The sequence below is a fragment of the Pan troglodytes genome, chromosome 7 (assembly GCF_028858775.2).
Source record: "Pan troglodytes isolate AG18354 chromosome 7, NHGRI_mPanTro3-v2.0_pri, whole genome shotgun sequence".
Classification (NCBI taxonomy): domain Eukaryota; kingdom Metazoa; phylum Chordata; class Mammalia; order Primates; family Hominidae; genus Pan; species Pan troglodytes.
Genome location: NC_072405.2, coordinates 13469594 through 13494049, shown reverse-complemented (window position 1 = coordinate 13494049; position 24456 = coordinate 13469594). Strand labels below are relative to the sequence as shown.

The window sequence follows — 24456 nt, the reverse complement described above, 5'->3', positions numbered from 1 at the left end:
AAGAAGGAACAAAAAACAGTCAAAAACATAAAAAATATTTTTCCCACAGAAATAAACTGTAATAAGTTTTTTGAAAAATTACATCACTTAAAAATAAACATTTAAGCATATGTCAAAGAAAAAAAACCTTTATATTCCTGGAAAAAACAGGCCAAGAGATAGAAACTCAGATACTGTCCCCAAAGCAATCCAAAATAATCCAGACATGAGGTACAAGAGCAAAAAAAAAAAATTTCCCCCAGGAATCTGTTCCACCAGTTAGCCAGCAGACCTCCAAGTGTGTCAACGTCTTTATGCACTTCAAAGTGAGAAAGGATAAGAAGGGTGTTTTTGTAGACTCGTCAGCCACTTTTCTCAAGACTTCTAGGCAGCCTCATTCTCATTTCAGACACAGGTGCACCATAATGCTTGTGCTTCTGTTGCACCTGTCAAGCGAATCCCCCACATACAGAAGCATGGATAAGGGAACTTATTTGTTCTGTTGACATCTGCTACTAACTGGAATTGAAAAAAAATGTAAATAAAATGTTTATTTATTTTTTTGCTTATCTAAGAAATGCACGCTGACTTGCAAAAAATTTAAATGCTATAGAAATATATAATCAGAAATACAAATTTTCCTGTAATTCCACCAGCTAGAAATGACTATTGATTAACAATTTGGCAGTATATTCAGCCAAATGTTCACTCTATAGGAATGTGTGTGTATGTGTATGCATGCATATACATATATAAACAAAAATGAATTCACATTATTCATATACTTTTGTAACTCACATGAAATACTTCAAATGTAACCAACTGTGTAGTATAACCAATATGTCTTGAAAAGTCAATGTGAAGTAAATGAGAAAGAACAAAAGGCATTTGAAGGACCCCAGGGTTGACGAAAATGACAGACATGAAGCAGTTTGTATACTACGTATTTGGGGAAGGACTGCTGGTTTATAGAGATCTTGTCTCTTTTGGGTGAAAGACAACAGAATCTGATTTGCTAGTATTTTTCGTTTGTCTACTTTTCTACTTTGGTTTCAAAACAATTAAGAATTTCATGCCATCAGGAAGTAGACATCTGAGTATAATTTTATATTTCTGCTTTTAAGTTTGGCCTATGACTGAATTTTTTTTCTTCTTCTTCTTCTTTTTTTTTTTTTTTTGAGATGGAGTTTTGCTCTTGTTGCCCAGACTGGAGTGCAATGGTGCAATGTCGGCTCACTGCAACCTCCATCTCCCGGGTTCAAGCAATTCTCATGCCTCAGCCTGCCAAGTAGCTGGGATCACAGGCGCCCACTACCATACCGAGCTAATTTTTGTATTTTTAGTAGAGACAGGGTTCCACCATGTTGGCCAGGCTGGTCTCCAACTTCTGACCTCAGGTGATCCACCCACCTCGGCCTCCCAAAGTGCTGGGATTACAGAGGTGAGCCACCGCGCCTGATCTGAAATTTTAGAATTAAAGCTTACAAATTATCTATGTCTGTTTGTATGTCTGTATTGTACTGCGGAAACGCCACTGTAGTGAATACTTACAGTTTCATATAGCCTTGGCATCTATTTTGATCATAAGTTTAACCTTCTCATACGAGAAACAGGGCTTAGTTTCCCTCGACAGCTTCCACCTGCCACCCCCAGTCCTCAATGGGGTTGATCCAGGGATCTGCCTTATACACCTCCTCTTTCTGGTGACGACCTCTCTAAGGGACAGTCTACCTGGCTGCCCTGCCAACCCCACACCCCATATGGACTGCGGAGTATGCCACAGTGACCACCTCTCAGTTGCTGTGTGATCCTGAAACTCATGGCTGCCTGTTTTAAACTCACCAACTAAAACTCCCTGCAGGAAACCTGCTTGGACAATGCCCTGGCCCCCAGTAAAGGTGTTGGCCCATGGGTCCCACTCTCTCTTGCTCTGTGCCTGACACTTCATTCATTCTTCTGGTGACCTGGGGATAGAGCATTGCCCTCACGACTCATGGCGCCATCCCTCTCTAGGATCTGGAAGTAATAAATCTTGGAACTTATTTCCTATCGTGTTGGTGTGTTGAATTTGCACATTTCATCTGAAGAACCAGGGGCTCTCCCAGGCTACCTGGGTTTTCCCCGGGATGCTGGGGAGGAACACAAGGGCAGGCTCTGAGCACCAGAGCGATGGTCAGGCAGTCATAAACTGCAGAGGGGTCAGAAAAGAGCCACAAGGGCGTCTGCCAGGATAAGCACATCTCCCATGCGAGGAACGCCTGATACCGGTTTAGACAACAAAGCATCAGGCTGTCCACCAGGTAAAAGGAGTGCCCGTGAAGGGCACCCAAGTAAACACTTGCACCCTGCTCCCCAGCATTTGCTGTTAGGGCAGGGTCATTAGCTGCTCTGGTACTGGAAGCCCAGTGTGGCAGGGGAGCTTTCAAAGCAGCTATTTTCTCTCATCCTGGGATAACCATCATGAGATGGTCTTACCAAGTGAGAATGTGATAGCTCTTAAGGATGTTCTGTTCTGACTGGCTTAGAAATAAAGAGACACCTATAAATTGAATCTTCCTAAAATTCCCAGAAATTAAGGAAATTGAACTTCCAATAATACTTTCAACAGCACTAAAAAAAGTATTCCTACAGAAACGTAAATGTTTTAAGAATTCAAGTTCACACATTTAGGTAAATATTTGGCAAATCAGACTAGTTGAATATTTGGGGTTTAATAAAAATAGTCATGTCTTCTATGAGTTGTCGGCACTAAGTATTATTATTCTTATTTGTTAAGATGGGGTCTCTTGCTGTGTCACCAAGGCTGGTCTCAAATACCTGCCCTCGGCAATCCTCCCATCTTGGACTCCAAAAATTTCTAGGATTATAGGCATGAGCCACTGTGCCCAGCCACACTATACATTGTTATTCTACTTGTACATGTTCTTACAAAAGCTATACAGATTTACTGATCAAATAAGTGAACGTTACTCCTAAAGTTTAAGACTATGAAAAAATGTAAATTTGTGCTTAATCAAATTGAATCATTAACCTGACAAACTTTTTTTAACAATAGTTTTTTAAATTATTTATTTATTTACTTATGAGAGACAGGGTCTTGCTCTGTTGCCCTAGCTGGAGTGCAGTGGTGCAATTTTTTTTTTTGGAGACAGCAAGGTGAACCCATTGCATGTTAAAATCTTAGTAGTATTATGAAATTAGTTTTGACCCCACAGACTCCCTGAGTTCAGTCCTAAAGTGTCACTTTGTTCTGACTTTGTGATAGAAACGTGTCACAGAAAGCCAGGTACACCAGGGGTTGGAAAAACCACATATCTGAATCAAAATCAGGATTGAAATACATTAATGTGGGTGATTTAGCTTGAGAAGAGCAATTGTATGACAACTATGATGAAGAGTATAATTGTCCCATTTTAGATGAAGACAGAGTAGCTGATGAGTTAGATAACCAAATGAGAGAATGTGGAGTTATTGTTGATTACCACGGTTGTGATTTCTTCCCTGAACGCTGGTTTCCTATAGTTTTTGTGTTGAGAATAGATGCCAACATATTGTACGAAATACTTCAAATGAGGGGTTATAATGAGAAGAAACTAAAAGACAATATTCAGTGTGAGATTTTCCAAGTTCTTTATGAAGAAGCCACGGCATCCTACAAGGAAGAAGTTGTGCATCAGCTGCCCAGCAATAAACCAGAAGAGCTAGAAAATAATGTAGATCAGATCTTGAAATGGATTGAGCAGTGGATCAAAGATTATAACTCTTGACTTATAAGGCTAGCTACTTTACAATCACTCTCGCTGATATCTCTCTGCTGACATCATAGAAATTGTTTAAGCATCAGGAACGCTTTATTAAACTCATGTTGCAGGACCAGCAGGCGGATAGTATAAAGGTTTATGCCTATGTTTCCTTTTCTCCATGAGAAAGCTAAACATATAAAATACAACAAATATAGCATTGTTAAGGATTGAGACAGGCTGGGCGTGGTGGCTCACGCCTGTAATCCCAGCACTTTGGGAGGCTGAGGTGGGCAGATGACGAGTTCAATAGATCAAGACCATCCTGGCTAACACTGTGAAACCTCATCTCTACTAAAAATACAAAAAATTAGCCGGGCATGGTGGTGGGCACCTATAGTCCCAGCTACTTGGGAGGCCGAGGCAGGAGAATGGCGTGAACCTGGGGAGATCGAGCTTGCAGTGAGCCAAGATCGTGCCACTGCATTCCAGCCTGGGCAACAGAGCCAGACTCCGTCTCAAAAAAAAAAAAAAAAAAAAAAAAAAAAGGATTGAGACAAAAACTGTCATTTCAATGCTTAAATTGCTACAGAATTAATAAATCTGAAGAAATATAGGTGGATATCTTTTAAGTTTATTACAGAAAAAATGCAGATGATCTCTTAAAACTAAAGACTAAACATTTAAAAACAAAGAAAAGTTTATACAATATTGATGAGCCTGTTTCTTTGGTTTACTGTTTACCACATTCACCTAAAAAATAAAGGCTTATTCTTTTTTCTGTATAATTGGCTTAGATTCCAAAGATTCTGTGTTTTATGAGAATAACCTTCTATGGTTTATATTGACTTTATTTTACCCTTGAGTATTCAAGAAATCTTGTCTCTTAGGAAAGAGCTAAGGTTCTTTACAATCATGTTACCTCTCTGTTTACTTTTAAAATCTTTTACAGTCACTTTGATCAAATAGGTAGTCAAAAATTGTTTCTAAGTTACATGATCCTATTGGAATCAGGTATTCAAAATTTCTTGATAATTTTTGATATTTTGCCTTCCGCAAATCAAATCCTAAATGATATATTTTGTACTTAAAACTGTCTGAGGCTGGACATGGTGGCTTATCCCTGTAATTCCAGCACTTTGGGAAGCCGAGGCAGGTGGATTACCTGAGGTCAGGAGTTCGAGACCAGCCTGGCCACCACGGCGAAACCCCATCTCTACTAAAAAATACAAAAATTAGCCAGGCATGGTGGCAGGCACCTGTAATCCCAGCTACTTGGGAGGCTGGGGCAGGAGAATGGCTTGAAACCCAGGAGGCGGAGGTTGCAGTGAGCTAAGATCGGGCCAATGCACTCCAGCCTGGGCGACAGAGTGAGTCTCCATCTCAAAAAAACAAAACAAAACAAAAAACTGTCTAAGATTCCCCAGACATACCTGGAAAATAAAAAGTACTTGTGCTTTTACTTTAATAAAAAACAGATGCTCGAAATAATTAGGAGATCCATTTGATGTGTTACTATTGATAAGTTATATGGGACAAGTTGTCAAATCAAAAAAGATACTTAGCCAGCCCTAGGTTAAATATATGTTATTAATATATAGGTGTTTATGTCCCCTCTAAAATAACCCTCTTTATGTGATATTCTTGGTCTATTCTAATTATATGCTTGGCATATTCATTGTATATTATGTCTTGGGACTATTTTGTTATATCTGAAGATTTTTTCTGTAAAGGTTATGTTCTTCCATTTTTATAAATTAGATGTAACATCCACTGTTCTTTTAAAATAAGGTTAATTATGGTGTTTCTAGATGCTGTATCTAGAACTTTTTTTGGGTTGACTCTCTTTTGCATACCACAACTAACTTTACTTATCAGTTGCCAATACTCTTGTAATGAACTCTCAATAAATTTAGTTTTGAAAATTATCAGTAATACGAGAACCATAGCCATTTAAAATCTTTTGTCACCTACAGATTTCTGTTTTTCTCTGACACTTCCCTGATCAGCATCTGCAATTAGCTATAGGCCAGAGTGACTTACCTTCGACCAAGAGGGGGCTGTGTTAGAGCCCCGTGGAGAAGAACTATGCTGGGTACTTTTGGGTACAGGCTTCTTATGGCATTGTCTAAATAATGCTGAGACCCCACTAGGGGAAGAGGATTTCTATAACCCTCATTGAGAAGCAGAAGGATTCATGAGACTGCTAACCCAAGATCAAGTGGAACAAAAATTAATGACTAGGCCCAGATGAACTACTGAAGGAGGACTGTGGCTTTTGTTTAAAGTACTGTTGCTATTTTAACACTCTATATTCTGGATACATAAGGAACCCTTTCTCTTCTCCCTCTGCCTGTATCTCCTAAGAATTCAGTCAACTGTGCTTTTATAAACAGAAAGGAAACATCTGGAAATGGTATCTTATTATCCCTGCCTGATCCCTCCAGAATTGTGAAACTGTAATTGAGTATCCTTTTTTTCAGGGCAATATAATTATTCGCATAGATTAAAAAACAATCCATCTTCCTAGTTACCAGGACATAACTGAAAACAGTGGCTATGCAACCATGGCCTTTGCTGGAATGTCATATTTGAGAGTGATATTCACTTACTCAGAAATAACCAGCCACCTAAGTCCTCAGGTTGATTTTATGGCGCCAACGCTTACAAAGCCCTCTTGGGGAAAGAAGCCTGGTACTTTGCTTAAGGTGTTCTCAGCCTTACAGGTGAGCAAGGAAGGTCACTTAGTGGTAGGTCCAAGATCCACTGAGTATGTTGGGCACCCCCCAAAAAAGGCATTCCCCCAAATTTATAGGCACTGCAGGTGAAATCTGAAAAAAAGGACCTGCGATACTTAAACTGTAGCAGCCTCCATTGTAAGGAGATTTAGAGAAAGAATAAGATGATTCCCTTTGGAATGGTATGAGCAAAGAAGGACTTTCCTAATTGCTAATTGGATGGTAGAAAAGACACCACTTAGTTTATATACATCTTATAGCAGCAACACTACTTTTCTCCTTCAGTTTGAGACAACACTCCTTCAGTTTAACAACCCTCTTTACATTTTCTACTAAAGCTTATAATGGTGGAATAATAAAGCAACCACAAAGTGAAGTACAGCCTCTGATTCCTGTGGCATGGCCACTGGCAGGGCATCGTTTGGAGGCCCAGAAGTTTATGTGTATTCATGAGTTACTCATGGGTTTACTTGTATTCATGAAACATGAGAGGCAGCAAAAGCATAAAGCATGTATCTTAACATTTTATTTAAAAGTATGAGGATCTCAGAGCCTGGCATGGTGGCTCACATCTGTAATCCCAGCACTTTGGGAGACCAAGGCAGGCGAATCACTTGAGTTCAAGAGTTCGAGACTAGCCTGGCCAACATGGTGAAACCCTATCTCTCCTAAAAATACAAAAATTAGCTGGGTGTGGTGGCAGGAAACCTGTAATCCCAGCTACTCAGGAGGCTGAGGTAGGAGAATCGCTTGAACCCGGGAGGCAGAAGTTGCAGTGAGCGGAGATCGCGCCACTGCACTCCAGCCTGGGTGACAGAGCGAGACTTTGTCTCGAAAAAATAAAAAAATTTAAAAAAACCCAAAGTATGAGGATCTCAGAAATGAAAAAACAAGTACAAATTCTATTATATGGACAGCTCCAGGAAGCTAAAACCTTTATCTTATTATTAGCAATATATTAATATGAGATATTACTCTTCCATTCGTCTAGACACATCTCACAAATTTAAGTATGTCAGGGTATCTACTACAGAATGCCTACTGCAAAGAAGAAAAACAACCCTTTTCTGTTTTTAACATTGTTATTCAATGAGAAAAAAACATGCAGGATTCTTTTCCTTAATAGGAAAAGCACACAGTTAGGCGCATCCAAAGGCAATCAGAGCAAACGTGAAAAAGGTGGTCACATGAAAGAATCCAATGACCAGTGAGAAACAATAACAGACATGAAACACTGTATCTACACAAAAGAATGTTCTGAAAGTTCTAAAGGAGTAGAGATGAGGGAGCAGGGAGAGAGAGAGAAAAAGAGTATTGAATGCATGATTATTTGGGAAATGGTCTAGCTGATTTTGTTTTAGTAAGACCAAAGATAGGTCAAGTTAAACAGATATACCCGTTTTATTAGTGATAAATAGAAATATTTCAAAAATAAAACATTCTTTGAAATCTTTTGGGTTTAGCTATCAGTTCTTTGGTAAACAGTGAAATTAATTTTCCTTAAGAATAAGTAAAATAAGGAGATAAACCACATATTCACAAAGATTATTAACCTTGTTCACGCCCAGTATAAGCCCATCTAAATATATACGGTACTATCAGAATCATACATTTATATAAATTTTGACTATAGAGGAAATTTTTAAAAATAAAATCCAATATGACAAAAGATAAATTCTGGAAAAATGCCTTCAAATCCCATCCTGAGGATATTATATGACTTAGATCCCTGGCAGCTACATCGTGTAAAGCACCTTCAGAAAGACTCAGTTTGTGGACCCAAGAGACCCCAGATCTTTAAAGAAGTAGCTTATTAAATACAATAATAAGCTATAGCATTAAATATAATAATGTTGATATTCCCCCATTTTTAATTTTATACATGCTATGATCTAAAGATGGGTTCAGTGTAGAAAATTGAGACTAAAATCTTTAACTTTCTTTTTTGTTTGTTTATTTTGGGACAGGGTCTCACTCTTGCCCAGGCTGGAATGCAGCGGTACAATCACGGCTCAGAGCAGCCTCGAATTCCTGGTCTCAAGCCTCCCTAGTAGCTGGGACCACAGGTGGCCACCATCATGTCCAACTAATATTTTTAAAAAATTATTTTTAGTAGAGATGAGGTCTCACTCCTTTGCCCAGGCTGGTCTTGAACTCCTGGCCTCAAGCGATCCTCCTGCCTCAGCCTCCCAAATTGCTGGGATTACAAGCATGAGCCACTGTGCTCAGCCTTTAGCTTTCTTATAGTAACAGTTTCATAACTTCATTGTCCTTCCTTATATATTTTTTCCCTTATGTGGACTGTTTTTTACTCAAAGTCACAGACTTTTAATATTCAGGTTGCTTTGTTTTTCTAAAAACTACAATACCTTTTCCAAACAGTTTCAAATAATACAATAATAGTGATCCATACAGCACCAGTATCAGTTTTCAATACTTACTGTCTTGGATAAATATTTTTTCTAATTTTCATAGCAAAAAAAAAAAAAAACCAAAAAAATGTACATCCAAGTAGTTCATCATTAGTGTCTAAAGTGTTCAAACAATACATCTGCACCACCTCAATTAAAAAGATATTTCATCTAGCAAACTCGGTATCTAACACTAAAGCTCCCATGGGGTCTACACATGCACCTAGCTCCTTGCTCCTTGTGGAAGTCGCTGGGGACCCCCAACATTAGATCTTATTTTCACATCATCCTTTCTCCTCTCCAAGAAGAGGGGCTGGCCAGGGAGAGTAAGAATAAGCCTGCGGTCTGGGTGTGTGGGAGAAGGGTGCAGGTCATGCTTGCAGGACAGGGCAGGTGGGAGGACAGCATAGGGGGCATGCACAGGTGACACCCGGGAACATCCAAGCATCCCCCTTCCCCAAACAAAGGACCATAGGGAATTCCAGCCTACCCACAATAAGGGACAGTGGCAGGAGGAGAGAAGCCACAGAGCCCAAGACGGTGAGGTGCAGGCAGGGTGCACTCTTATCTGCACAGGAAAGACTGCCTCTGAGCTCTGGATCCTTGGTGGTGAACTCAAAAAGCAATGTGCTCAAATTGCTTAAGCTAAGGTGTAGGGCAGAAACTCCTTATACTACCCACTCTAAGTATAACCCCAAACTCACCAAAGCAAATGGGCTGAACTTGGGGAAAAATATGCAAATTCATGGATTTCCTGGCTAGTGCTACTATTTTGAGAAACAGACACATAAACACCTCTACCTTCCAACTCCACAAGAATTACTCCATGGGCCAGGCATGGTGGTTCATGCCTGTAATCCCAGCACTTTGGGAGACCCAGGTGAGTGGATGGTTTGAGGCCAAGAGTTCAAGACCAGCCTGGTCAACACAGCCAAATCCCATCTCTAAAACAAACAAAAAAAATTAGCTGAGCATGGTGGCACCCGCCTGGAGTCTCAGCTACTCATGAGGCCAAGGCTGGAGGGATCACTTGAGCCCAGGCAATCAAGGCTGCAGTGAGCTATGATCTCGCCACGGCACTCCAGCCTGGGCAACAGAGCAAGACCCTGTCTTTAAACAAAACAAAACAAAAAGAATTATACCACAACTTCAACCCTGTAAACTGTTTCATTCCTACTTTCCTATCCATGGTCCCTCGTTTTTGTTAAAACTTCACCTGAGGAAGTAAAGTGACAGAAAAATACTAAAAACAAAAAAAGGACAAAAGACACAACCTATAAATTCTGGGATAAGATTTTAGTACTGCTTTTAATGATGAGAACTAGATTGCAAATAAATAGCAAATATACTTTAAAATGAAAAGCAGAAGATATTTCTGCAGAAAAATAAAATAACACAACTTCAAAAAAAAGTTTTCAAAATTGAAAATCACTCATTAGGGAGACCAGAATAAGAAGCGCTTCATACCAAGCTGCTCCAGTCACTGGTTTGACAGTCACTGAATATTATATTCTTTTCCTATACAGACTCACTATTGATATATAAACTAAGTCTTAAGTCATATCCAAAAGTCACAAAAGGATATGCCAAAAATCTATTTTAAATACCTCATAATTTTTTTAACAAACCCTATTATAATGCCTCATTAATTTTGAATTGCAGTTTTTGTCATTGTATTTAACCCCTTCTGAATAATAATGTTTTTATTCCCCTTTTTTAAAAACAAATCGAAATTACCCTGGATTAATATAAAATAATTTATATTCCTAAATATTATTTGGAAGGCAATAACTTTTTTAAAAGTGTGAAGAGTTAAAGATGTAAGGAAAGGCAAACAAATAAATATAATTGAGGGCCGGGCGCGGTGGCTCAACCCTGTAATCCCAGCACTTTGGAAGGCCAAGGTGGGCGGATCACTTGAGGTCAGGAGTTTGAGACCAACCTGGACAACATGGTGAAACCCCGTCTGTACTTAAAAGTACAAAAATTAGGCCAGGCGCGGTGGCTTCCGCCTGTAATCCCAACACTTTGACAGGCCGAGGTAAGAGAATCACGAGGTCAGGAGATCGGACCATCCTGGCCAACACGGTGAAACCCTGTCTCTACTAAAACACAAAAAAAGGGCTGCTCGTGGTGGCTCATGCCTGTAATCCCAGCACTTTGGGAGACCAAGGCGGGCGGATCACGAGGTCAGGAGAGTGAGACCATCCTGGCTAATACGGCGAAACCTCGTTTCTACTGAAAATACAAAAACTTAGCCAGGTGTGGTGGCACGCGCCTGTAGTCCCAGCTACCCAGGAGGTTGAGGCAGGAGAATCACTTGAACCCAGGAGGTGGAGGTTGCAGTGAGCCGAGATGGCACCACTGCACTCCAGCCTCAGCAACACCGCGAGACTCCAAGACTCCATCTCAAAAAAAAAAAAAAAAAAAAAAAAAAAAAAAAAAAAAAATTAGCCAGGCGTGATGGAACATGCCTCTAGTACCAACTACTCAGGAGGCTGAGGCAGGAGAATCACTTGAACCTGGGAGGCGGAGGTTGCAATGAGCCAAGATCGCGCAACTGCACTCCAGCCTGGCGGTAGAGCAAGACTCTGTCTCAGGAAAAAAAAAAAAAGTACAAAAATTAGCCAGGTGTAGTGGCACGGGCCTGTAGTCCCAGCTACTCGGGAGGCTGAGGCACAAGAATCACTTCAACTGGGGAGGCAGAGGTTGCAGTGAGCCAAGATAGCGCCACTGCACTCCAGCCTGGGCGACAGAGCGAGGCTCTGTATCGGATGGATGGATGGATGGATCGATAGATAAAATTGAGGAGGAAATAATTATTCCTCAAGAGAACAGACATAAATTTTTCCTGGGAAAACCACTCACATTTAAAGTAAATTCTAGCCTTCAAGACAAATACGTACCACTGTGCATTTCTGTGTGTCTACCTTACCGCGTGTCTGAGGAGCATAACAAATGAAGCCACTTGTTACTTATTAACATGAGTCTCTGATGTCAGTGGAAATAAGCCGTAAGGTTTGCAGGCCTCCCCCGCCCTCCGCCCTTCCTTTCTTTGGTTCACTCTCTTGGCTTCCTCCTCCGCTGTCGCAGTTCCAGAAGATGCGTCCAGCCACAACAAAGCTCTGAGGACCCGGGGAGCATTTCTTCCCAGGGCTATCACAAGTGAGAGAACACTTTCCAGAAACCTCCCAGGAAGACTTCCCTTCACATCTTGTTGGACAGAAGTGAGTCACAGTCTCAAACTAATTACTGGTAAGAGGAAGAGAATACCGGTGATGTGCTGAGACCAGGCGTCCGAGGACAGGGTGGACATGGGGTGGTGGGAGCAGCGCGGTGGCAGGGTCACTTGGCGTGAACAGCTCCGCGGGAAGTGGCCGCTGCCTAAACGAGAGGGACTGGTACCAGAGAGGCGCAGTGCAGAGCATCTTTTACTTATCTACAGTCCCTTTACTCCCTTTTAAAATAAAAATAAGGATTCAAGTTTGCTACTTCAGCAAGCTATTGAGTTTCTGAATATCTCCAACAGATTAATTGGATATTTCTAGACCAATTTAGCACAGTTTACTATCATTAAGCTGACTCCCCGCAAAGGGTGCATGTAGTAAGCTAGACCTTAGGAGCTAGCAGCTGTAACTATTTAAATTGGGCCTCCACATCTCTCCTTTGCTCAGTGCATAGAATGCCTACCAGCAGAATTTTTCTTTTTTTTTTTTTTCTGAGATGGAATCTTGCTCTGCTGCCCAGGCCAGAATGCCGTGGCATGATCTTGGCTCACTGCAACCTCTACCTCCTGGGTTCAAGTGATTGTCCTGCCTCAGTCTCCCGAGTAGCTGGGACTACAGGTGTGTACCACCACACCCAGCTAATTTTTTGTATTTTTAGTAGAAACAGGGTTTTCCCATGTTGGCCAGGCTGGTCTCAAACTCCTGACCTCAGGTGATCCACCTGCTTTGGCCTCCCAAAGTGCTGGGATTACAGGCGTGAGCCACCACACCTGGCCAAAGCAGCAGATCTTAAATAGATTTCCTCGGCTAGCTCCTCTCTTAGCGCCTGTGGGTCTCCCAGTGGGAAATGTCCTCCGTCGGTGGCCTCTACCTTTACGTGGCCAAAGACGACCACTGAGGCACAGGAGATCCAGCCTGGCCGGTCCTCATTTCTACCACGTCCAGTCCAAAACACATTTGACAATTTCTGAACCACACATTTACAATGCATGCAAAATCAGTTAGTGAACAAATAAAACACATTTTTAAAAAGATGGAGTTCTTTGAAGATCCTATTTAATGTTTTCTGTGGAAATATTTTCTCTCATACATAACAAGAAAAAAACAACGTGCTAATGGGGGCTGAAAGCAACTGTTAGGCTATCAAGAGGCAGCTGTTTTTTAAATGGCTTCATCAAGCAACATCTGCTGATGGACCCCACACCTGTTACAACGAGCACATCCCCGCCACTGCCAGCTCTGGGTACACTCTGCCAAAAGTGATTTATCAAAGCAATTACAGATCACTGAAACAGCTGTGTTGGAAACCAAGGGCACCTTCGATCTTACAGAGCTCACTGGCCGGCTGGTCGGAACTAAATGGCCTATCTTTCCGCGTACAGCGGGTCTGAACAATGGAAATGATTTACATGGATATTTACAAAGGGTGTCATCCTCGAGGAAGTGTGGCAATTCCCCTAAACGTGTGATAAAAACATACCCGTGCTGCATTTTCAAGAAAAAATAAATAAATATCACCTGTCCTTTGGATGAGTCACTGCTCTTTCAACTTGAAAGTTAAATTTAAAATCAAAGCTACAAGAGTATATGCTTCCAGCCAAGTGCACCATCTAATGGAAAACAGCCAAAGGCCTGGCATTACTGCAAACTGTAAAACTGCATTCATAAAATATTAGTGTCTCCATTACAGCAGTGAAGTACTCATTCCAGGACCTTTTACTTGAAGGACAGGAAACGGCAGGAAAATAATCCATTTTACATGAAAAGTGGCTCAAGTATTCTATTTTCTCTGCTCAGGAAGGCATCTGTGTCCCTGCAGCTCTCCTTCCTCCTGCCCCTAGCTGGCCTGGCCACACTGCATCTGGGCTAGGCCTTTCCCACCCTCTGGGCATCTAGTACTCTTTTTATTCCCACCACTGGGACCCTTTTATCTTCTTTCCACTGCAAGGCTCCTTCTCTGGGGATGCCAGACCCAAATGAGCTGTAATACCCAATCTACTGCCTCCGCAATAAAGACATGATTGGAGCTCTCTGAAATATACTTTCTTTTCAGCTTTCCATATGACTGAGAAATAGAAAACTCAATCTAAAAAGAGGTCACAATGCTCAATAAATGACAGCTGTGAGTACCCTATCGCAGCTCACAAAGATCTCAGTTCTTTCAGGAAGGTTCTAATGATACTGGAGATGAGGAAAGCATCTCTCGAAAACTGAGGAAGCAGATCCCCCAAGCGGGCATTTCTGACTGCAGAACTCAGTCTTCTGCCTCCTGGGTGAGATGACAGAGCACAATTTCATGCTAATGGCCTACATCTCACCCCCAAAACAAACGTTCTCAATGGGAGGATGACCATCAGCTCAGAATCACTGGAGGAGCTTTTAGAAAAGGCTATACTCCTATCCTCACCCCGTGCCCAAGACTCTGTTTTGGCTCTGGCATGCCTGTGGTCAGTAAGTCCAACAAGAAACACAGTGTGGACTGTCCCAGAGTTTTGAGGGTCATTTTCATTAAAGACACATGGTGGTCTCTGGGAGTGGACAAAGAGGAGGCAGGTGGGAGAGAACTACTCCAAGTTATAGCTGCAGAACAAAGCACAGTCAATATGCAGACATGACCCTCACCCAAGCTGGTGCTGAAGAAAATAGCTAACATTTTTTGAGCACTTCTATATATCAGGTACTATCTTAAACTCTTTGCATGTTTCAACTCAATTAATTAGCACAAACCCTTTGAGGAGACTGGTACTATTATTATTATTCCTGTTTTATACACAAAGAAGTATAGGCACAGATATTAAGTAATTTGTTCAACACCATGGAACCCACAGGGCAGGTGAGTAGCAGAGATGGGACTGAACCCAGGCATCTGGCTCTGGGGGCAACGCTTTAGCAACACTGCGCTGCCATGCACAGCCTTGGAGAAGAGAATCCATCTTTTACTGAAAGAAGACTGTCTCTCAAGTTTTGGAAGAATATTCAAAAATAAGTGAAGTACATGATGATGATTCCATCATTACTGAGTGATGGTTAAGAGCACCAAAAATGTTTTAAACATGTTCACTGAAAAAAGGGAAATTAATGCATCTCTTATTTACTCAGAAAATATTTACTGAGCACTTATTTTGTTTGTGATGCTATATCCTGCTGAGTATTAAGACACTAACAGGATACAGACTATGTCCTTATGGGCTCATATTCTAGCAAAGATGTAAGAACAAGCAACTATCAGCATATGCAAGCTATTACTTATTTGTTTTGCACCCTATTTGAGAAACTTTCAGGAATTTAAGCATTCTATGTGGTGTGTAATTCTTTAATTTTTTTAAACCACTATCAAAATAAGTATGCTCTATTTGTTCCTTCAAATCTCTCCAGGCCTCCAGGCTTAGGAAAGCCTCTGTAAACATTTCTGTGCTCTGACCCACAGCTTGCCTTCACACGCAACAAGCTGGATTGGCAGAGATGGCTCCAAAATGAGATTCTACAACTTAGCCACTTATAAAAAGCTATCCTGCTGATAACTCACATTAAAAATGTTCCTGAGGATAATAATCAATATTTTGAAAAACCAAATCCAGAAGTAGTAGAATAAACCAAATACTTGGAGAAAAAAAAATTACATTCGTGTATTTCTACCAGAGTGCTGGTATCTATACATAGCTTCTTTGGGTTCTGTGTCTGACAATATTCAACAAGTAACAAAGAAAACAGGTCAAAATTCGTCATAATATTTTCTATTTCTCCCTCTGAAAAGATGTATAACTATCAATGTCAATGACCTACATGCTGCAAGCTAAGATTACAGAGGTAATAAAACTGCTTAACTGGATCCTCCAAATAAAGTCTCACCAGGCCGGGTGTGGTGGCTCACGCCTGTAATCCCAGCACTTTGGGAGGCTGAGGCGGGCACATCACTTGAGGTCAGGAGTTCAAAACCAGCCTGGCCAACATGGCAAAACCCTGTCTCTACTAATTAAAAAAAAAAAAAAAAATTAGAAAAATTAGCTGGGCATGGTGGCAGGTACCTATAATCCCAGCTACTCAGGAGGTTGAGACACAAGAATCACTTGAACCTGGTGGGGTGGAGGTTGCAGTGAGCCAAGACTGGGCCACTGCACTCCAGCCTGGACAACAGAGCGAGACTCCATCTCAAAAAAAAAAAAAAAAAGTCTCAACAAATTTGAAACAAGTATATTTAAAATAAGTCTAAAAAAAAAACAGACTCTTTTTCTGACTGATTTATAGAGTGATTTTTGCCATTAAAAATGGGCATTACACCAAAAAAAAAGCTAATGGAAGTTATAGCTCTGAGATTCTATAATTCTTCATGGAATCATGGTTTTTTTCACTCTTTAAGAGAAACTGAATTAATGTCATTACAGGTGTTTAGTGTGTCTTTTGCAAACTGACCTACGTGTTCATCTCAAAAATCATTTCTCTTGACTTGGCCTCTTACTGCTGTCTTCTCAGAGAAGCATTCACACCAAAACTCTATTTAGAAAAGTTAAGTGGCCATTAAAATTCACCCATCATCTCCAGGAATGATGGACTAAGTAGTTTGAAATAGGCTCCTCACTGTGAGCCCTCAGAAAAGCTGGACAAGATGCAAACAAACAAACAAGCCCCAGCTATTTGCAGACGTTGCCCAGCTACTAAGTCAGTGAGTCATGGAAGAAGAAACCCATGGAAGAGGAGGTGAACCAGCGTCAGAAGCCCACACTCCCTGGGGACAGCCAGCCTCACAGAGACAGAACCCCAGCTCCAGATCATCTCAGTCCCTGCTAGGAAGATAAAGACAAACTAACCAGGCATATTAGATATGGAACATATGATTGAAAACAACAGATAAGAAAAACAGAAATTGAGGGGAGCCAGAAAAGGGAGTTATTTCAAAAGAAATATGCGTAATATGTTCAAATAAATAAAAGATAGGATTAATAATTTTGACAGAGAACTGGAAATGGTTTTTATAAATCAAATAGAGGGCATGAAGGCTCCCGCCTGTAATCCCAGTACTCTGGGAGGACGAGGTAGGAGGATTGTTTGAGACCAGGGGTTCGAGACCAGCCTGGCCAACGTGGAGAGACCCCCATCTCTACAAAAAATAATTAAAAAAAATAAATGGAATAGCAGGGACTGAAAAATAATACATGTTAAAACTCAGTATATGGATTTAGCATCAGAATAGACTTAAAAAGAGTCAAAGGTGAAATGGAAAAGAAACCAATAGAAGACATCCAGAATGAAATAAGGAGATACAAGAGGAAAGAAATAGAGGAAAATCATGAGACATGGGCTATAGAAGCAAAGGATAGCACACGAGATTGCGTTCCCAGCAATGGAGGCGTGAGAAAACAGGCAAAAGAAATCACAGTGGAGAAGTTTCCAGAACAGATCAAAGACAGGAAGGCCTGTGACTCTCAAGTAATGAACAACAAAAACAATACTCTGGTACAACAATCACAATGAACCTACAGAAAACCAAAGATGAGAGCAGTCTAACCCCAGAGCCCGTGACCGTGGCTGAAGTCAGCCTCTCTCTTCTCGCGGTTCTGCATCCATCCCCGGGCCACACCAAGGCCGTGCTATTCTTCGCACAGGCTCCAGGCTTTCCCACCTTTCTTGCCTTTGTACCTTCTACCTGGCACCTTCACATTACTCAGAACTCACGACTGACAGCTCTCATCGACTGACAGTCCTGTCTGCAGGGCTGCCCAGATAGGACATTACCTGCAAGTGCTACTTCAGATTTAAAACTAAAAAGAAAATAAAGTCATTAGGGCCACGAGACACATCTGAGTTTCAAATCATTTTCCTCACTACAGAAATAGCATGTAGGCTGGCTCTCACGTGAAAACATAAAAATGTCAGGCCCAGACCTTACTGTTCTCCATTCTAGTAGAGGCATTGTTTCAGTCATTAGCTGGTGAAAGATATTTCCTGTAAACTCTCCCTTTTTCAACATTAATATTCAATTACAAGATTTTGTTTTCTTTAGGAAATAGAAACAATTTTGTGCTTAATAGAATCTAATACCTTAATATGTCCTTATACATAAAAATATGTGGCGTGCACCTGTAGTCCCAACTACCTGGGAGGCTGAGGCAGGAGAATCGCTTGAACCCGGGAGGCAGAGGTTGCAGTGAGCCAAGACTGTGCCATTGCACTCCAGCCTGGGTGACACAGCGAGACTCCATCTCAAACAAACAAACAAAAAAGGCCATGTGAAGTTCCAAATTTCAGTTTAACACAGTTTATCTTGAAATCTAACAAGGAACAAAATAAGCAGGTAAAACCTATTTAATGGGAAAAAAAGAATGGTTGAGATACTAACATTATATTTGTAGGCTGCTACTCAGAAGCTTCTAATTTTAATTCACCAATTCAATCCTTCCACAATTCCACTGTATACTTTTAAAACCAGGAAACTAAATTTTAGTGTTTCTGTGGACTCATTACCACATATCAACATAAACTTCTCTCCCCATGCTCATATCAAAAGATCTCAAACTACTGGGAAGTTATATATTTAAAATTTAATGTTGCTGGCTAGGTGCTGTGGCTCACGCCTGTAATTCCAGCACTTTGGGAGGGCCAAGGAAGGCAGATCACTTGAGGTCAGGAGTTCGAGACCAGCCTGGTCAACATGGTGAAAGCCTATCTCTACAAAAAACTTAAAAAATTAACCAGGCGTGCTGGCGGGTGCCTGTGGTTCCAGCTACTCAGGAGGCTGCGGCAGGAGAATCGCTTAAATTCAGGAGGCGGAGGTTGCAGTGAGCCGAGATAACGCCAGTACACTCTAGCCTGGGCATCAGAGTGATACTCCATCTCAGAAAAATAAAATAAAATAAAATAAAATAAATTTAATGTTGCCTTTTAAGAAATTTATATCATTCTTCCTTCTAACCTGTAAAATAATAAACCACGTCCTTCATCTATATTGCTATCAAATTTGCGCTCCTAAAACACTCACTCAACCTTTAAGCAAACAAATCAGGAATTTTTTTTTTTCTTTTTTTTTTTTTGAGAAGGAGTCTCACTCTGTTGCCCAGGCTGGAATGCAGCGGCACGATCTCAGCTCACTGCAATCTCCGCCTCCCGGGTTCATGCCATTCTCCTGCCTCAGCCTTCCGAGGAGCTGGGACTACAGGCGCCCGCCACCACGCCCAGCTAATTTTTTGTATTTTTAGTAGAGACGGGGTTTCACCGTCTTAGCCAGGATGGTCTTGATCTCCTGACCTCATGATCTGCCCACCTCGGCCTCCCAAAGTGCTGGGATTACAGGTGTGAGCCACCGCACCCAGCCCACAAATCAGGACTTTAAGCCTTGGACTTTAATTTTAGAATGTAAAAATGAAACAACTTTACATGAGAAATGTTTAGAAACAAATGAAACTTCTTCTAGGATAAATTACTTGTTTAAATTCTACTAAAGTCCTAAGGCAGTAGTTTCCAAACTTTGCTTTGCATTGGAATCACCTCAGGAGTTTAAAAAAATCCTAGTGGCCAGGGTGCCCCCCATATTAATGACACCAGCATGTCTAGCGTGGGGCCAGGCAGCCACATACCTTACAGATCCCCAGGTGAGTCCAATGCGCAGCCCAGTCAGGAAGCACTACCCTAGGGCATTAGGAGTTTTTGATTCATTCAAGCAAAGGCTGTGCGGTGAACAGTAATAAGGAATGGATTAGGAAGAAAATCCTGTGAAAGAGGGGAAACCTAGGTCTTGCTCCTTCTGCTATTGGCGAGACGCAATACAGAAGGTGGATTCTTCGCCCTCACTAGGTGTTCATCCCCTCCATGTTAAGGACGGGGTGCCGCACTGGGGTCGGGAGCTGCTGACCAGGAGGGTCTCAAGTGGGGCCAGAAAATCAGCATTTATTTATTTATTTTTGAGACAGAGTCTCACTCTGTCGCCCAGGCTGGAGTGCAGTGGCATGATCTCGACTCACTGCAACCTCCCCTTCCTGGGTTCAGGTGATTCTCCCACCTCAGTCTCCTGAGCAGCTGGGATTACAGGTGCCCACCACCAGGCCTGGCCAATTTTTGTGTTTTTTGTAGAGACGGGATTTTGCCATGTTGGCCGGGATTTTGCCATGTTGGCCAGTGTTTTGCCATGTTGGCCAGGCTGGTCTCGAACTCCTGACCTCAAGTGATCCGCCCGCCCCAAAGTGCCGGGATTACAGGCATGAGCCACCATGACTGGCCCAGAAAATCTGCATTTAAAACCTGCTTTGAGTGAGTCTTCACACAGAACCAGAAGTGGTGGATTCGTTTCAGAAATGACATTCTAAATTATGAGGGCAAAGTTTACTAATACTCTTAAAATATTTTTAAAAGAAGACCTAAATTTGAGCAAGTTAGGCAGTTTAATCTATGAAAATATTTTTGTTCCTGAGCACAGCAGTTGAAGGCAGATATGGAGGTGTGTATTTATAATTTTGTATTTTGTCTCCCTCTCTGACCACTCATTCTTTCATCATTACTCAAGACAGTAATACCACCTTATATTTATGGAGCACTTACTATTTGATCTACAGAAGAATGCCAGAAGGTCACACAGGTACCCATCTCCCATTCATATGCCATTTACAGTGAGATGCCTCATAAGGAAGAAGGGGCCACACTCCCGCCCAGGATGCCTGTCCCTAACCCAGTGCTTCCACAGACCCAGCCCATCAGGTCCAGGGCTATCCCAGGCACAGGGAGGCAATACCACTCATCTGAAACAGTAACTTCCACTGTGGGCGAATGAGAAAGTCAAACCTCATGCCTTTTGATCAGACAGGACGGAATATTTTTATGGTGAGTAACAAGTAACTCAACACTCAATATTTACTGAGCACTTAAAAAAAAAAAAAAAAGCCAGACATAGTACAACGTAGAGTACCAATGGAGATGAGAGGTACCACTGCTTCCCTGGGCAGACACTGCCAGAGGGTAAAGGGTCAGTAAAGCGGGAGGGCACAGAACAGAGCTGTGGTGCCATGCGACGCATCAGCAGGAGAGGCACGGGAACGGTAGTAGATGCAAAGGAAACTGGTTATTTCTTTCCAAAGGAACTAGGTCAAGTGGCCATGTAGTAGTAGGAAGAAGACTGAGAAACTGGGACGCAAAACACAAACTCAGCCACAGTGTCGCCAGCGTTCTAAGAAGGGCCCCACCCCTGGGAAGCAGCACGCTGAGCAGGTCCCGCAGGCTGCAGTGGAGTCAGAGTGCGCAATGCCATTGTAGAGCAGGTGCCTTGGGGTTGCCACGCCACAAAGATGTTATGGGACCCTGACAGTCTCTCTCTCTCCACATCCGTTGCTTTACCTGAAATAGGGTTCCTTTCCATTTTCTTGCTCCACTTTTTTTTCCGAGACAAACCAGAAAGCATCAGTAAAGAAATCTAAGTTTCTACAAGTTACTGCCAACTTTCATGAAATCTGTGTAATTTTAAACGTCTTTTAACCATTGCCAAGATAAGAAGCAAAGGAGTCAGGTTTCTCTTCCGCAGGTCAAATGCAGCCGCCCATCTGTTCAAGCCTGAGTATCAGGACCTGGAAGCCCCATGCAGACCCGTCTACTCTGTCGTTCTTTTCATCTGTTGCTTTTCAAGCGGTATGGTTTTTCCCTACCGTTCTGAATTCAGGTTTCACTACATTATACTTTTTTGGCCTCATAAAAATGAGGCACAAGGTATAATATATATGGCTAATTTTAAATTTAAGCAATGCAAGTAGATGTTGAATGATAAAAACATTTAAAATCCTCATTCTATTACTCATGTAAGAGGATCAGCGGAGTCTTTCAGAGGAAGAGCAAGGTTTTAAAGCCAAAACCACAATGGGAAGGGTGTACCTGAGTGTTAGTATATAAACCTTTCACTCTGATGGCTTGAGGTCAAGACTTGGTTAGTTCAAAAGTGAATGAATGTTTGGATTCTTCACCTCCTACCTAGTAAATATTTATTCCGATTATAAAATGGCAAGAAACACTGGCACAACCAACATTCTCTGCTTGAGAGAAGCTACAGGCATTTTTATAAGAAATGCATTAGCAAAGTGATATGAGAAAGCTTGGTCTATCAATAATAACTCTTTGTCTGGAATGCAAACAACGCTTTCAGTTTCATATTCTGAGTTTTCCAACATTTACCCATAATCAATTTTTTAAAATAAAAGACAAGTCAGATAGACTGGTTTATGTTTCATTGACCCAGAGAAGAACATTATGATGTATCAGCATTTGAAAGTTTAAAATAATATTTTTACACACTGACCTTTTTGCCTCTCCCACTTTTCTTCAATTCCTCATGAGGTTTGATGAGGTCCTTAAAGCCGTCACATGAGTCATCTAAAACATCATGCCTTGTTGGTCTATTTTTAACACCTAAAACCCAAGGGGATTAAAAATTAGTTAGAACTTTACATGGACCAAATACAACTTAAGCAAAACAAAAATCACATTTATGCATAATGGAAACAGGAAGTTATAGGCCTTTTAAATAAATTGTATATATCTGGCTCTTTGAGATCTATCTAGAACTTTCAGTTTATTACATTCCAATATCCCAAGCAATTCACTTAATTCAATGGTCAGTAACAATCAGGTTACAGTGTTCTACAGCATCAACTCCGTCCATTTGATAATGTAAGAAAATGTATACCCATACCTTACGCACTCGTCAAACTTAAATTCTTAGATTTAAAAATAATGACCAAGAACAGCTCTTCAGAGTAGGCAGTTCCATATTAGAGGCAATAATTAATCTAAGTTTTGGGGTCAGTTTGAGATTTTCTAGAAAATAGTCTTCAGTACAGAGCTTCAGGCTTCAACCTACAAATGATGGATGATGATTTTACTCCCCCCAAGTTTCCACCTTAGACCAGCGTCTTGCCATGAAGACACACAAACCAAAAGGATACTCATTCAAGTGAAATGTGGTTTCCTTAGATGCTAACCTGTGTAGACCTAAGTAACCCACGATGAAATGTGAAATGTGTACTTTGATTTGACTCATCTACTGCCTCAGAGGGTGCCTCTTACTCTCACCCTTCCTCCTCCTTCAAACAGTTTGCCTACTTTATGACTTACATGGGATTTTGAAGGAGGAGCTAACATGGACCATAACATGGTCTCAATGGTATAATGCAAACTTTGACGCAAAAGTTATGTAGCAGCCTAGGGGGTACTAGAACCTGTCAGGCAGGTGATAGCCAAACTGCACTGTTGATTACCTAATGATTAACAAATAGCTAATCATCTACCCACTGGAGATGCAAAATGCACAAGATATAGTCCCACACTTAGGGAGCTCACAACCCAATAGACAATGTAGATGCAGATGAATAAATATAATGCAAAGTGAAATTAACATCAGTGCCCTCAGAAATTAAAAATCATATAACATGAGAAAGACTTCTTTGCAGATAAAATGCTATAAAGCCAGCTATAACTAAGTTTGGAGAGTCTAAGGTAAAAACTGTCACTCTTTTCAAAAACAGGGTCCTATCTCAGTGAAAAAGGATGTAGAATAAAAATCTTAATACTTTCCTGAATTCAAGCTAGTTGTTATTTGCAGCCTGGGCCCTGGAAAGATTTTAAGGTCCAATTCTAAACCACAAACCTACCAACCTACACTCTTTGCCATAATCCCTAATACTGAATCCACTCGAGACTCAAACCAGTCACATCCTGACTGATCCCATACCTCCTCAGGTATCTTTTATGGTTGACTTGCACTGACTTTTCTCCCAGGCCCACTTTATCCCTTGGGGTAGAACATGAATGCCATCTCCTATCATCTTTAAGATTAAAAATAATTAGAATTATTAATTATATCTACTATGCACTTATTTTCCTTTTTAAATAACAAATATTTACTTGAAGCATGAGTGTGTCAAAATCGGAAAAGCAGTGGACTAGAGATATAATTTGGGACGTAGTGCTCTGTTATTGAGTCATGAATAAATTTGTAGCTTCCTAGTGTATTCAATAAAAGTTTTATAATAGCCACTTGCCTCAGTTCTTGCCGAAAAACGAAATAGGCTGTAAAGCATTTTATAAACATAAAGTTCTAAGAAATGCAACACAATCTTTTAAAACTTAAGAAAGACTGATATTTAAAAAAAAAAGAAAGACTGATATTGTTAACAACATGTTTTCACAATTTTACAAATCCTGCAGTCAAAAAATGATCTAAGTAAATGATTTAATTGTTTATTTAAAACATTTCATAAACTCTGCCACAGTGATTTGCCAATGTGTTTTAACAATGACATCGGTAAACCCAAAGCAGTTGAGAGTGCAAAGTACTTCTGAAAACATATGTGGAAAGATTAGTTGGACTCCATTTTTGGCTGGAGGTCTGTAAACA

At 41.0% G+C, this 24456-nt stretch overlaps 1 protein-coding gene and 1 pseudogene across 17 annotated transcripts in view; one reads left to right on the top strand and one right to left on the bottom strand.

The window, feature by feature from the left end:
- MCPH1 (microcephalin 1) overlaps window positions 1-24456 on the bottom strand; it is a 253530-nt gene that overhangs the window by 181896 nt on the left and 47178 nt on the right. For all 17 annotated transcript variants that reach the window (XR_010159115.1, XR_010159116.1, XM_009454770.5 and 14 more), the window contains 1 exon segment: window positions 22360-22469. Coding sequence is in view for 15 of the 17 variants with exons in the window: in XM_009454770.5 (XP_009453045.3) it covers window positions 22360-22469 (110 nt within the window). In the remaining 2 variants the exon portion in view is untranslated.
- On the top strand, window positions 2225-3784 carry LOC104007527 (adenylate kinase isoenzyme 6-like; annotated as a pseudogene).